The sequence below is a fragment of the Augochlora pura genome, chromosome 2 (genome assembly GCF_028453695.1).
Source record: "Augochlora pura isolate Apur16 chromosome 2, APUR_v2.2.1, whole genome shotgun sequence".
NCBI classification, from domain to species: Eukaryota; Metazoa; Arthropoda; class Insecta; order Hymenoptera; family Halictidae; genus Augochlora; species Augochlora pura.
The window spans coordinates 15275814-15290883 of NC_135773.1; the positions used below are offsets into that span (position 1 = coordinate 15275814).

At 39.8% G+C, this 15070-nt stretch overlaps 1 protein-coding gene across 3 annotated transcripts in view; it reads left to right on the forward strand.

Annotated features, from left to right (window-relative positions):
• Positions 1 to 788: 788 nt before the first annotated feature.
• Mam (neurogenic protein mastermind) overlaps positions 789 to 15070 on the forward strand; it is a 429033-nt gene continuing 414751 nt past the window's right edge. For 2 of the 3 annotated variants that reach the window (XM_078195843.1, XM_078195853.1), the window contains exon 1: positions 789 to 2276. In XM_078195843.1, coding sequence (XP_078051969.1) covers positions 1785 to 2276 — 492 coding nt within the window. In that variant the 5' untranslated portion in view covers positions 789 to 1784. The remainder of the gene's footprint in view (positions 2277 to 15070) is intronic. The other variant, XM_078195846.1, reaches the window with a different exon arrangement.

A 15070-nucleotide genomic window follows, 5' to 3' on the forward strand; every position in this document is an offset into this window, starting at 1 on the left:
CAAACATTTTCGACATATCCGTTTTAATACTCATCATTTTGAACCACTTAATTAATTAATATAATTAGCAAGAATGTGAGTAGTAGGGAAACAGACATAATATGATAGTTGGAATAAAGTGAGAAGAACAAATACACTAATGCTTAATACTAGACCTACCGATCACTAGAATTGGCTAAACTATTTTTATTTATTACAATAACAAGACGAAATTAATTTAGACTTTCCTTCATTTCTGTTACTCTTATTGAATAGTTTCCTTCTATTGACAATAAACAATTTTAATAATGAATAAACAAGTTAATATCGGTAGCTCAGGATAACAATTGCTTTAACAGTAGAATTACAGAGCGATGATATATGCTTGATTAAAGAAGTTTTTATACAAACATTTCTATAATGTTAAGAAGTGTAATAGAAAAAATCAGAAACTAACCATGTCAACGATTATTCCTGCAGAAAATTATTAGTCTCTTTTCGGTATGCAATAATTACAAAGAATTTAATCGCCCCTTTTTTTTGGAGGCGTTAATTACCTATGCCTATGAACATATTCGCGTCAGTGAACGATGAAAGCAACGATTGTAGGGTTAGTGTGACGCAACCAGGATTCAAAGATGGCGCCAACAAAGCTCCGGTTCCGGCGATCGTCGCGAGAGGTCAGGTCGACTCGACCGCGTCTCTCGTATACACGGAGTTTCCAGGCCCTGAACTTAGTCGCGCGCGGTGAACGTTCCGTTGTACCGTCGAATCTTCGCGCGCGTCCCGTCGAGAGTGACAGTTCGAAAATCTGTTTCGCCGTGAGGACGGAAGGGAAACGCGATCGCTTCTGTCGGCGGCGCATCGTCTAGATCGTGAACGGGGGCGGTGGCGCGCGCGCGCACGCCTCGCGGTTCGTTAGCGTATCGCGCGGTATAAACGCGAGACCGCGAAACAACACCGTGGTAATCTCGTGCGAGGCGCGTTCTCGCGTGGAGGCTGAGAGAACTGGTCGGCAACTGGTCGCATCCGAGCGACACGGACTTCACGGTATACACCGTCGAGTCACGTGGCATCCATCGGGAAATAAAACAGCTCGTGAACATAGTGGAACATAGTGGAATATAGTGGAACATAGTGGAGCATAGTGGAACAAAGTGGAACAAAATAGGACAGAGTGAAACAGAGTGAATGAAGAAGTGCGGTATCTATCGGCCGATACATCGCGATGTCAACAACCGGACAGCGAGACGTGAGAGAGCGCGAGAAAAGAGGATCGCTTGTCTACTGTAAACACGACGACGCTGGTGCATGCCGATTAGAGTAGTGCGGGAAATACAGCCGTCAAACTTTGTTTACAATCGGTTCTATAGCATTCATAAAAATTTGTCATTGATTCTTCACGTGGATCGGCTGGATCGGTGAGAGTGTGTCGCGTTGCGTGTGTGCGACCGGCTTCGTGAACTGAACGCAGCCAAGCCGTTAGAAGAGATTGTGTGAATCGTGTGGTTCGTGCGCAACAGGGAAGAGGAGAGAGTACGAGGAGAGTAAGTGAGCGAGATAGCGAAAGCGGGAGCTAGAGAAAGAGAAAGAGAGCGAGAGGAGTGGAGCGGTAAACGACATATTCCAAATGCGTCTTGACCGGAAGTTGAGGATCGTCGCATTGGCAGGGTGGCAGAGGATGCTCGGCTCGAGGGCAGCGGCGAGAGACGAGGTCGCAGCAGTAGCAGTAGCGCGCGTCAGGCGCTTCGGTAGCAGAGGTTCTCACTGAGCTGGCTTACCCTGCGGTGGATTTAGGGGGCTGTATGGAGGCCGGGGGGCTCCTGCCTCGCCAGCCCCCACAAGGCCCCCCCGGCAACGCGCCTGGCCCGATCTCGGTCTGCGTGGGCCAGGCACCACCGAACACCGGCAACAACAACACCAACAACGTGGTGGTGAGCAACGTGATCGGCCAATCGGCCGGCATCCACGATCTGAACGCGGCTGGACAGTTGAACGTGACCGGTCAACAGCTGCAGCTGCAGCAACAAATGGGTCAAGCACCTGGTATGGGTGAGGTGCTCACCCCCAAGAGACAGGCGGTCGTCGATCGTCTCCGTCGGCGGATCGAAAATTATCGCAGGAGACAGACCGACTGCATACCGAGATTCGATCAGAGCTTCAACGGACTCTGCGAACAGAACATACAGGACACGTTGGTGCTCAAGCAACGATTCCTCGAGAGCAAGGCGAAACGGCAGGCCAAGAAGACGGATAAGAAGCAGAGCGATCCGGTCGGACTATCCAGCATTCACGTGGTGAGTCATTTCACTATACTCGCTGTTGCCGCTCCGGCTACGGACTCTCTTTCGTACGATTATGCTCGTACAGTTCGCATGCTCGTTTCTCGTTCCTTCGTTCGTTCGTTCGTTCGTTCGTTCATTCGTTCGCGCCGATCCTGGCGTAGGTGCTGCCGCGCGACGGTCGTCAACCTTCTCGCTAAACTTTCCTTGTCCTCTCTCTACTTTCCTTTGCATACTATCAGGTCGCCGCTTAACTTCGCCCTGTTTATCCGACGTTAACAGTTTAGCTGCCGGAAGACTATTCATAGGATTTTCAATGATTGTCGCCTCAAAGCAGATTGGGAAATTAGTATTTAGAATTGAATTCTGGTATCTCTGGCTCGCTTTCATGATAGCAACACGATTTTCTGTGTGTTTCGTTTAGTTCCTGTATTTGTTCTTTCAAAGAGTCACTTCGAATTAAACGAGATTAGACCGTTGGTAGAAATAGTTTATTATCAATTTTGTTAACAAGCATAATGACTGTTTTCGCAGGACAATCATAAGTGTTATTTAGAAGAATCTTTACGTGCCTGAAAACCATCAATGGCGAAAAGCTGAATGTTTTATTAATTAACTGATAAACTGCGATAGCAGTTTCAGTATGATATAGCAACTTCCTTTGCGATTAGCATTTCGAAGGAAATTATCAAGCTTCTTTCACATAGGGTAGTCTAATCACAGACCCAAATAGGCTATCAGTAGCTGAAGCGTGTACTTCTCCGAAGATCAAAATCTTTATCTTGAAACTATAAATAGATGCAATGACCAAACGGCTCGGTTTTATGGGATCTTCAACGGAGTCTGAAGAGTCGATAAAGGAATTCTAATGCCATAAAGATGAATCCGAGATATCAAAGGCTGTAATATCGATGAGAATCCTGAGAGCATTGTGAAATTCCGTTTAGTAGGACAAGGGAAGTTTTCGAAGGTCGATCGTGTTGCGATCGGATGAACGAAACTCCGATGTAAGAACGATACGCGTCGTGATCCAGAAACGAAACTGTCGGGGATCACGCGATTGAGAACATCTAACATAAGCCGCAGTGTACACTGCGACTCTGCGAGTAAGCGGCGCTCGGCAACTTGCCGGGTCAAGACTCCTACTACACACAGGTTTCGAATCGAAGCGCGGGTGTAATGAAATACCACGCTCCTTACACCTATCGCAGCTCCATTTGCAGAGTCGCGTCGGAACGCGATATCGCCAGCCGATAACGATCACCGAATTTTCTCACTGACGATATCTACGTATTTACTCGAATAGCCTCGTTTGTTTCTCTCATGTCCAGGTGTGTACGCGAATCCGGGGGATCATAGTTTGAAAATAATATAAATAAATTAATATATTATGGGAAAAACAAGTCAAATTATTTTCCGTAGCTATACAAATTTGAATTCCTCTGCTTCAAAGTCTAGTTTGTAAAAGATACAGTCGCCATTTTAATTCCTGTTCCAGTCTTTTAAATATTTCATTTTTCATGAACTATTTATTTTATTCAGCAAGAGAGAAATCTTTGTAGAGATTTATCGCTGTGGATGTTAATTTATAGAAAAAGAAAAATAGATTTTATAGTTCTGTAGATTGTTTCGCACTGGAAATTATTGTTAACAGTAATAGTTGTTAATGCTGTTAATGGTAGAGTCAATTGTAAAAATTTATTTTTAACAAAAATAGTGTTGAAACAAAAACTTGCTTTCCCATTTTCTCTCAAATTTGTCGTTTGCCGATTAGTTATGTTCCATTCCGAAGAATTTATTTAATTTTCAATATCGCGAGGAATCGCGTCGTATGAAAACATTGACGTAGGCAATACCTTTCGCTTCTTTACCCGGATTGTTACGACAGTTCCAAACATTCTTGGCACAATACAAACAGACCGCCTTCCGAATAATAAAAGAACGAAGCTTAGACTTCTGTCCTCTAACTTGAACTTCCATATTCTTATTCTTCGAGGCTATTCAAACGAAAGGAACTATACCTTGACAACGGGAAAGTACCTATTTCTGTTACAATGGGGCGTACTCGCAATCACGAAACATTCGTTGAAATTATGCAGGGGGGAGTGAATACATTTAAACAAGTAAGAAAGGATATTACGTATCGGACGTGTAAAAATAACACGCTCTTCTCTTCGGATCCTTTTTTTAAGGAATCTTACTTCCGAGATCAAAGAACGTACAATATCCAAAAAAAGTATTCATACACTACTAGGTGCTCTACTTTGAACGGCGATAACTTTATTTATAGAACATTAATATAACAACGAATTACACTAAAATGTAGGAGATTAACACAGCTTTCAAATGATATAGTATTTCATTAAGATTTAAACATTTTATTACAAGATATAAAACAAAATTCTTAGCCAGTACAAAAACCATTGATATGATACAAACCGTGGATAATTCGGGAAGGAATTATTCACGTATGCCGTTGGAAATTCGTGTAATAGAATAAGAATAGATAAAGCGAAACATTTTTCTTATCACCGGCTTTTCTGAGATTTCTACGCCCGAGATTGTGGCCGTATCAATGATTTCCTCTATCTTATCGGGTTTTTTAATTTCGCAGTTTCTTTCTGCAAGAAACTGGGCATAAATATTCTGCTAGCGTATGGTCGCGTTCTGTTTATTTGTAACGATGCTCCTCGTTCTACCGCGCCGAAGTGAATGAAATTATTTAGCAATTTGTTGCAGTGTAAAACTTGGAAAAATTCACAACTGTTTATTATAAATCTCAACGATTTTGGAAAATTGTGGAACTCTTTATTTAATCTTGATAATTCAGAAAAGTTATATAATGCTTTATTAAACATTAATAATTTCGCGAAATTGTAGAATTATTTATTAAATCGTAATAATTTAAACAAAATAATAGATGTGGTCTTATCAACACATTTGGAAAATTTTATTATTTAAATAATACGGAAAGATTGTATTAAATTTCGTACTTTGGGAAAATTGTAGAACTCTACTATATCTATAGAATTTAGAAAAATTGTACAGTGATTTATCAAATGGAACACGGAGTTTCATAACGATTTATTAAATCGAAATTCAGTAACCTGAAAATTGTTTTGAATTACAACGATCTTTAGTTACATCTTGTTACTTAGCCTAGAAGTAACTTTACTTTGCTTTATTTCGTAGACTCGTAATTCTTTGTATATTCGCGATTAAGAAAACGGTATCGAAATCGCGGCCGCAAGACGGTTTTAGAACGGAGCTCGTTCAACGAACAGGCACAGATCGTCGGTTTTTGTGGTAAAAATGTATTCGAGCAACTTCGAGCACCGCGCTACAGACATCTGCCGACAATAGCGTCGAAAAGGACCGGTTTCAAGAATCGCGGTTCATTCTTTCGGATCTAGATCGTGTATCTCGCATTCGAATTAAAACTTGAAATCGCTCTCTCTTTACGGTAAGAAATTTTTGCCGCGCTGGCAGACCGAATTGGAAAAGTAGAACGAGATTAGATTAATAGCCGACTGAAAATAATTGCGAGGTTATTTGTTAGAATAATCAAACGGCACGCGAGAGATCCTAGAACGTGTCTCGGCCGTAGCAGGCTCGCGAGAGAGAGAGAGAGAGAGAGAGAGAGAGAGAGAGAGAGAGAGAGAGAATCAGATATACGTGATGCGAGTGTATTTTGAATAAATCATTGCCTTGTTCGTTCCGAACAATTTATAATTAGTACTCACGCGACACTCTCTTAACCCCTGATCTTTCGGCTCCGTTCCTCTTGATCGACCAAAGAGAAAAGAACAGCCGTGCTTTGAATGTTCGTAAATAAGATTCTAGACAAAAGAACGTCGCGAACATTCATTTTGACACGAGCGTGAAAGCAATTCGTAATTAGCATTGTTTTCTCGAATAAACGATGCTCGGAGTTTGCAGGTGCAGGGAAATGTATCCGCTTTTAAGTGAACGCGATCGCTGAGAGCCTTTCGTTTCTTCGAGCATCCGCGCTGCCTTGCCAGTTTCATTTTTATTCGCATTCATGCTAATCGTATATGTTATCTTATACCTGCCTGATTATTAAGTTAAGGATAAAATTTTAGTGATCTCGTAATTAAAGGAGCTAATTAGAACATGATATTTTATATGGTACAGTAATTGTTAAGGATCGACTAGATACGAAATGTATATGTATTTCCATGGGAGTTGTGATTTGTTTTCCGAGAAAAAGATCCAATGCTTACCGAATGGAATTGTGGGTTTATTTCTTAGAAAGTTGAAGCTTGGAAATTGCCTATTTTCTTATTTTTACTATGTAATATGATGAATGATTGTGTACCATAAAGAAAATACTGGTTTTCATTGAAACGGTTAATTTATTGAATTATTATGAACCCTATTTCGTTATCAAATGCAGATCTACGGTCTATAAGAGGTTTAATCAAAGAGAAGAAAGCACTGTTTTTCAAGGATTAATTCCTTGGTTATAAATAAACCGGATCTTTATGCGAAATAGCAGCTTTCCTAGACGATTATAAGAAACAGCATCGAAATAAAAATAAATTCTTCCTTTTAATAATTTTGATAAATTCAAAATACCGTAAAAGTATTAGTAAATTCTTATGTCTTCTATAATCTTATATCTCAGCTACGTCGTTTTTGCTATAAAAACATAAAATCCGCAGGTTGGTTAGAAATGATCAATATTTTCCAGAGAAAGCGAGCGTTTTATAGCGAGATTATCGCAAAAAACGACGAATCTTTTTGCCATAATCGCGACAGCGTAGAAGCGTTTAGGGGTCGTGTTCGATGGAAGATGGAACAGGTGGATGCGCGTGGCGATAGGGGCGGAGGTGGCGTCGCCGAGTCGTAGGCTCTGCCTACGTCGGTTTCACCTGTAGGCGTTCGATTCGAAACGTGTTCCATATTAACCTTGGATTTACGTCAATGCAGGGGCGTTCCGCGGCGGCAACGTGTAACGTCATTGTCGCGAACTTGTACGCGATGCGTTCACGTCGACCTTCTCGGACGCCAGCCGACAACCTTTGCCGCAACGCGGGGTGAGCGCGTAGGCAGGTTTTCCCTCCTTTTCATTTTTAGTCCTGCCCCTGATACACCCACGCAAATCTTTTTTTCTCCGTTCGGATGTAGCCCCGGGGTTGGATCGTTTTCGTTGCATACTGCATATCCGCATTAACACGCTGAGCGCGGGGGAGGTATTAATACCTCTTTACAAAATTAAATTATTTTTTGATTTTGTTATCCAGGCCGATTCACTGAACCTGTTTCGAAGCAATAGCTGCGTTGTCGTTAACCATATACAAAAATGATAGAGGAATAGATTCAGACACATATTTCCGTCATTGTATCATGATAAATCAAATCAAAATGAACCTAATGGCTTGTAATAACATGATGTTCATGTGACCTTGAATTCGAATAAATTAAACGTAATATATTTAGAGATGAAGACAAACGCTGAAATATCTAGAACCGAGAAATCAATAATGGAAAATTCAAATATATTGGAATAAGTATTCAAAATTATTTCCATCGAACATTTGCACATTTTTTAATTCGGTCTTTTATTCAAGATGCATTCGATTTCCGTGAGATAATTCAAATTGCGACGAATTATAATGATACAAATATATAATCCTATTTAAAAAAAAAACATGAATGACTTGAAAATCGCGAAAAATGTAACATTTAAAAAGAAATAATTTTCATTGCAAGACAGGTCCCTTCGAACCATACAATCTTTTCATGTAACATTTTTTAGTATCGTTGACGATAACGGAGATATTGAAAGAAAGAGTTCCTCTGCGATATTCTAAAAATCCTCTTTATATACTTGTTATTAAAATCTTATTGTCAGCTTTTCAAATATTAAGCACTTGCGGCTCCAGTGTCACTTTGACGCCTCTAAGCAGCGCCTCAGCTGGCTGGTAGGGTCTTACATAAAGAATCTTACACGGATGCGAATGAATACTCATAACAACAATAACATTTTATTAATTAACAATCCACTTCTGTATGATGGACTTCAAAAGATTTTGGTATATCGGCGTGGTTTACACGTAGCTGGTGATTTTGGAACAAAAGCATCTCGTCGCGCGTTTCTCTAGCGCCAGTGGTTAAATGTTTCTTAAATAGTGAATTTTTAAAAAATTCTCTGATTCTTTGCCGCTAGACGCGAGTAAAGCTCGATCTGTGATCCGCAGATAGGGTGTTTAAACGGGCACTGAATTATTTCAACCTCTTAGCCCAACTTTGTCAAGTATAAGCGTCGCGTCACCGCGGCTTATAAATATTTCATCGATCGTGCCGTGCGTAGTTCTTTTCAAGTCGATTGTTTAATTTTCTGGTTGCCTTTTTTCCCTCTCAGTAGCCGCCCGGAGGGTCGATTATGGCGTAAACGAAATTCTCTGCACGCAAACAGAAATTTCTTTCTTTTCTATTCAATTAATTGTGATTAATTACAAACTAGTTTGCGATATGAATACGCGAATTCCCGGAGCTAGCGATTACCAATTTAGAGACCTGATTAGGCGAGTTTTATTGCGAATCTGTAGCTTCGTTCTGAGTGCACCGTGATGCGCAAACACGCCGATATATATTATTAACATCAGCGGCAACAAAATTACTGATTTAAATTTCGATTACGGGGCACGTGATTATTGTTGTCGCTGTAATCCGTGATGCAGTATCGTCTCCATGAATTGTTAAACTCGCCACGTTTATGCTTATCCGTTATGCAAGCTGTGTGTGTGTGCATTTGTGCGGTCGCCGAGCGCATTTGCATTTGTTTCTGTGGAAGTTCATACTTTGAACAGAAGGAAAGAGATTGCATACGTGAATGAAGCGACTGCAAACTGCCCCTCCCCATCTCTCTCTCTCTCTCTCTCTCTTTTCTCCCTACATTTCTCTCTCTATTTCTGTATGTTATCGAGTACTTAGGACTACGCGTTTGTCCAGTGCAACTGCAATTTTTCGTAATGCCTACGACTGCTTCTTCGACCCGAGATTGAATACTTTTGCGATGGCTGATAGAATGGGGATAAGAAGTAATAAATAATATTATATATTAAATAATATACAATATGATTACAAAAATATGTATAGGTACCATGGGTATTCAACAAAGGATGACATGAAAAGCTGATACAAAATATTGGTATCCGCGGAGAAAGTTTCACGGCGCCAGGTTCAATCGGTTTTTTTTCAGATAGCGCAACTCCGTGAACAATGCAACAGGCGTTGATTGCGTATTCCATTAATGTTTAACAGAAATCTCGGAGACTAAGCGCCGATAACTTTGAAATCGTTCGAAAAAAGTCGCTTGAAGCAGCACTTCAGCAACTATCTGCTGATCTTCAGCTGAATAAACAGCTTTCATCGGCCTCTACTCGAGTTATTCAACTGCGCTTGGATGAACAAATATCTCGGCTGAATAAACATAATTGACAGTTTTTCCTGTACACTTCGGAAATTGTTTTAGTCTGACGAAGCGATATTCGAAAATTAAGTTCCAGCGCACGATTCGATCTAACGAATTGAGATTTTTCGTACGTATTTTTAAAGCAATGTTGTAAATTTTTGTACGATATTCTACGAATAATTGTGGAAGGTGTTAATTGTTCTAGTCGCAGTGTGCGGACAAATGAAAAAATTGTGGGCAAAAGTATATATTATTGACGTATATGTATCGGTATTTATTCACAAGAAATTCAATTTGACGATACGATTAATAAACTTCAAAAGAATTAAACAAATTCTACAAGGAAATAAAGTTTGAGATTTTATCTTCAAAAAGATTAGCAGACATCATAGATAATTAACAAATATAATACGAAATTAACAATAGGTCTATTATAATATACTAAGTCACTAATATAATAATTAATATAATATTTATAAAATTAACAGTAATAAACTCAAAGAAATTATTATAATGCTAATAAAAATATTTACAAACTTTACTAAATGCTATTCGTATACTCATCGCCCTATACTTTAAGTATTATATAAAATAACACACCTGTGATCTGTCTTGAAATCACTTGAAACTCGTATAAGAAATAATTGAGAATTTCTGATTTTCAAAATAGATTCCAAATAAAAAGTACGTCACATTTTTTGTACGCGTTTTCTCACGTTCTATTGAAAATTGGGCTATTAACTTTAGATATAATTATAACTTTATTTTAGAGAGTGAATAAGGCCCGTCTATACTGTATGCTTAGAAGATCCATAGTGAGGAATTAAAATAAAACCGTGTTATTCTTCTACAAACAATATCTGTCTAAATATGAACAGTTGAACAGTAAATCCAACAGTTTACCATCTAGATTATTCTTTTAAAAATCGATTGATTAAATAGTTGATTATTCTCGCAAAGTTCCAGAACGAAGAACAGAAAATTTCGACGAATTCTGATCGCGTTCCCTTAAACTTTCCGCGACAATTTACATCGTCTCGAATCTCGTAAAACGACTGTAAAGAGTCCTGCGATGCATCGTTCTCGAGTGCGGCTCTCGATATACATAGTGCCGTGGCTGCAAAAATAATGCATTGATGCGCTATTTGCAGAACCGATAAGCGATAAGTGTATCTGCGGTGCACGCGTCACCATGACGTCACACCGAGGCGTCGATTATCCTTCTTTATCCGCGTAGAAAATGAATTCCTCGCAGTGTCCACGTTTCAATCAACGGCTTCTTCTTCCTTTTCTTCGAGACTCTCCAGAAATCTCGCCCCCCCCCCCCCCTCTCCCCCTTTACCCCCCCCCCCCCCCTCTTTCCCCACGTCCCTCTCCCGTTCGGTTATGCACGGTCTGCGTGTGTCAAGGTTGAAATCGCTTGAGTTTGGAAGCACTTGTGCAAACTTCGTTCGTCTCCGTTTCTTCGGCTCTCACGGTTGCACTTCGGTTTTTCTTTGCCCCGCTGCAACTTCGTCAAAAGCTACTGCATCGGTCGGAATTATGCAAAAGTTCTCTTTGCCACTCGATCGCAGTTCTGCGATATCTTCGACGTTCGACTTCTTATTAGTTTCAATGGTTAGCTTCGAACTGAGGTAGTCACTATTCTGATTATTTCGAATAAATATTTATCGAAGATAATTATGTGAATGAATTCCTTTTTGTCGAATAATTCATTGTTCGTTATGAATTATTCTATCTATTTATTCCAGCAATTGTTTATTCATTACGAATTATTCCATCTATTTATTCGAATAATTCGAAGAATTCTTCATTGGAATAATTCGAAGAAGTAATACGGGGCAAATAAAACCATTTTCTATTATAGAATTTTTGTCTAGATCAATTTGTACTCGATCAAATATTTATTCGATAGTGTCGTATAAAATTATATTTGTAAAGTCTTCATCTTTTATCCGTCATTCGAATAAAATATTGCCTATCTCTAGTTATGGACAATAGTAGAAATAATTGAACTTTGGTATCGAAGCTCAAATTATGATAAGAATCTTGCCACTTCTACGAGGTCACAGATGCCATCCGATTCAGAACTCGATGGTTTTAATATTAACAGCATCGGGCAGGCAAATCGCAAGGACTTTTAAGGCAATCTCGTCTTTTTTTTCCGGCTTCTTTACCTGCCTCCAGCTTCGTTTTCAGCTTTGTTTTCAGCTTCGTCTTCAGCTTCGTCTTCGTTCCTTAGCAGTTCCTTATCTGCTGACGTCTTCTTCCTTCCTTTTTGTCTTCTTCTGAAGGTCTACTTCTCTTATTCTTCTCATCTTTCTCTCATCGTCTTTTCTTCTGTTACCCAAGCCCCGGGGACATTTAATCTCAATTAAGAAGGACGGGAAGCAACAAGTTGCACTTCTACGTTCTAGAAACATGGATTGTCGCGTAGAAACATTTTCAATCCGCGACACGCCACGGTGTAAAAAGTTACGTCGTCGTTTGTGCACGCGTCTTCGGACGTAAGTTTCCTCGATAATACGTCTTGGAATTACGACGAATCCCAAACTGTCGGGCCGGGATTTTCAGCGAAATTCATCACGCTTTTATCGCAATGGATCATCATTCCGCGGCCGTGTCCCGTTCCTGCCAGTTTCTGTCTCATTAATATCCATCTTCTACCATCTCAGTGCTCGTCGCGTTATTGTCGATCGAAATATCTCCGGGTCTATTAATAAACTTCCCGAACACGTTTCTTTCCGTCGCGACGCTCGTTTTCGGACGTCTTTGTTCTTTTCGAGACTCAGTGATGCTTACTTCACCTGTTGTATCTTATTCAGCTTCTTATACCGCTGTTGCCACAATTAAGAACTTTTGAAACGTTGATATAATATTATATTCGAGTTACCTTGCGAACAATATATTGTCCGAATAACGTTCCCAATAAATTCTTCGTGTACAATTTTATTAACGTTTTATTAACGAATATCGTTAGGAACAAATTCTTCGAATAAAAATTTTATTCGAATAACATTTCAAATAAATTCTTCGTCTATTTTATCGATATAACGTTTTCAATAAATTTCTTAGAATAAAATTGTATCCGAATAATGTTTCTAATGAGAGTTCTTCGAATAAAATATTATCTGAATAACGTTTCTAATGAGTTCTTCGAATAAAATATTATCCGAATAACGTTCCAAATAAATTCTTCGAATAAAATTTTCTCGATATAACGTTTGCAATAAATTTCTTAGAATAAAATTGTATCCGAATAACGTTTCTAATGAGTTCTTCGAATAAAATATTATCCGAATAACGTTCCAAATAAATTCTTTGAATAAAATTTTATCCGAATAACTGCTCAAATAAATTCTTCGAATGATATATTGAATAAATTTTTCAGATACATTCGAGTAATATTTTGAATAAATGCTCCGAATATTTGAAATAAATTCCCCGGATATATTCAGATTATATATCGAACATATTCTTCGATTTAAATAGATTTTTCGAGTAATACATATCTCTACCATACCGGGTGGCGAACCTGCGAACGGCAGGAAAAACGCGAGGATATCCGCGGAAGCAGTTGATCAAACTTTCGCACGGAGTTAATGGTTTCTTAACGGAACTGTTTCCCCAGGTAGAGACGGGTACATATATTCATTCGAGTTTGCACCGATTATGAATTGCCCGAGCATCCTAATGAAAAGAAAAGGGTGGAGCGGGACGGAAAACAGCGAGGAACGGGAGCGCGCAACGAGCCCGGGCGAGTTACGATACGCGCGCTCGTTCGCGACATTTCGTGCGCAGTCGCGCGCGCACACACACTCTCATGGGATCGGTGTTGTGTGTTTACATGTCCACCGATTATGTGTAACGATGTGGTATTCGTTTCGCTCATTCATAATCATGGCGACGCGGCTGCTCGCTACGAACAATGAAACCTGTACTCGTAGACCACAACACGGGGAAAGCTGTGGGAATCGCGATTTCCGTTGGCAAAGTCGGCGACGGTGAACCAGATTCTCGTTCCTCTCCTTCGCTCTCTTCGTTTTCTGAATCTACTCAGAGGAAACGCTAATCGCATCGACATCGGAGGGCTGGGAAAAAATGGATTTTTTAAATAGCATATAAAGGATGTTCATTTTTTATTGTTCTTTTCCAATTTCCGAGGGTTTAACTTTGTTGTACTAAATTTCCATATATTCTTTGTGATTTGACACGTAGAATTCGATTTAACAACGCCCGTTTGTTACGAAAAATTATTAAATATTTGGTAGAAGTTGTGCAGAAGTTGGAAAAAAATTTGCTACAGAATATGGAAAAGAAAACTGTTCATCGAACATGGAAATTGAAAGAATGATAAAAGAGTTTGAAGGAAGCGTTTCACTTACAAGTAAAATTAGTAAATAACATCGTCGTAGCGTCGTTCTAAAAGAAACAATAGAATGTATGGCCTGGGGTAGGAACGCAGTTCACATTGTCAGACAATGTAACCGCGAATGAATTTGCGAAACATAAATATTTACGCATATCGAGGTGGTTTGTCGTCATTAGGCCCCGCTCATTCTCATTCGAGTTGGTCTCTCCAGTAACGAGAGTGACACGTGACAGAGCGGCGAGCATCTTCTCGAGGAAGAAGTTTCGGCTGCGATGCTCAGCGGTTCTCAGCGGTTCCAACGTTTCCAAGAGAAAGAGAGAATCGAGAGAAAGAGAGAGAGGGAGAGAGAGAGAGAGAGAGAGAGCGAGCGACATATCCAGAGTCCTCGCAGCCGGTAATGCGAGAAGGATTCGAGGTTATTTGTTCGCGTTCATTCTTATCCGACGCAACCTCGGGAGTGACTCACTTGCTGAATGCTGAACGCCGAGACTGACGGGATCAGTCGCAGTGGTACTCGATCCACGCGTGATCTCTACCGGGTGTACACAACTAACTCCACTCTGTTGCAGCTCTGTAATCTATCATTTTCAAGAGCTGCCGCTCGAAGAACGCAGTCCACATTTTACAGAATGTTTCCCGTCCGAAGCAGCGAATGCGTTAACACTGGAACGACGAATCTTTTTCAGGAAATTATTAAAATTATCATCGAATATGCTTCGGATCATATGTTTTATATATCGATTCTGTTCAACGTATGTTTTAAGATACGTAGACACGTTACTTCGGATCGAAGCAATATTTTCATAACATAATTCCCTTCCTATGGTTATTCAATGACCATGATTTTTCTCGTTTGGTAAAACATTTATTTATTTGTTCGTTGACTCGCGATTTGTTCTACGCCACACTATATTTTTGTCGAAAGAAATCGCATACTGATAAGTTCAAAGTTCACTTTGAAGTCCAGAGTCTCTAATTTCGCAATTCCACGTGGAT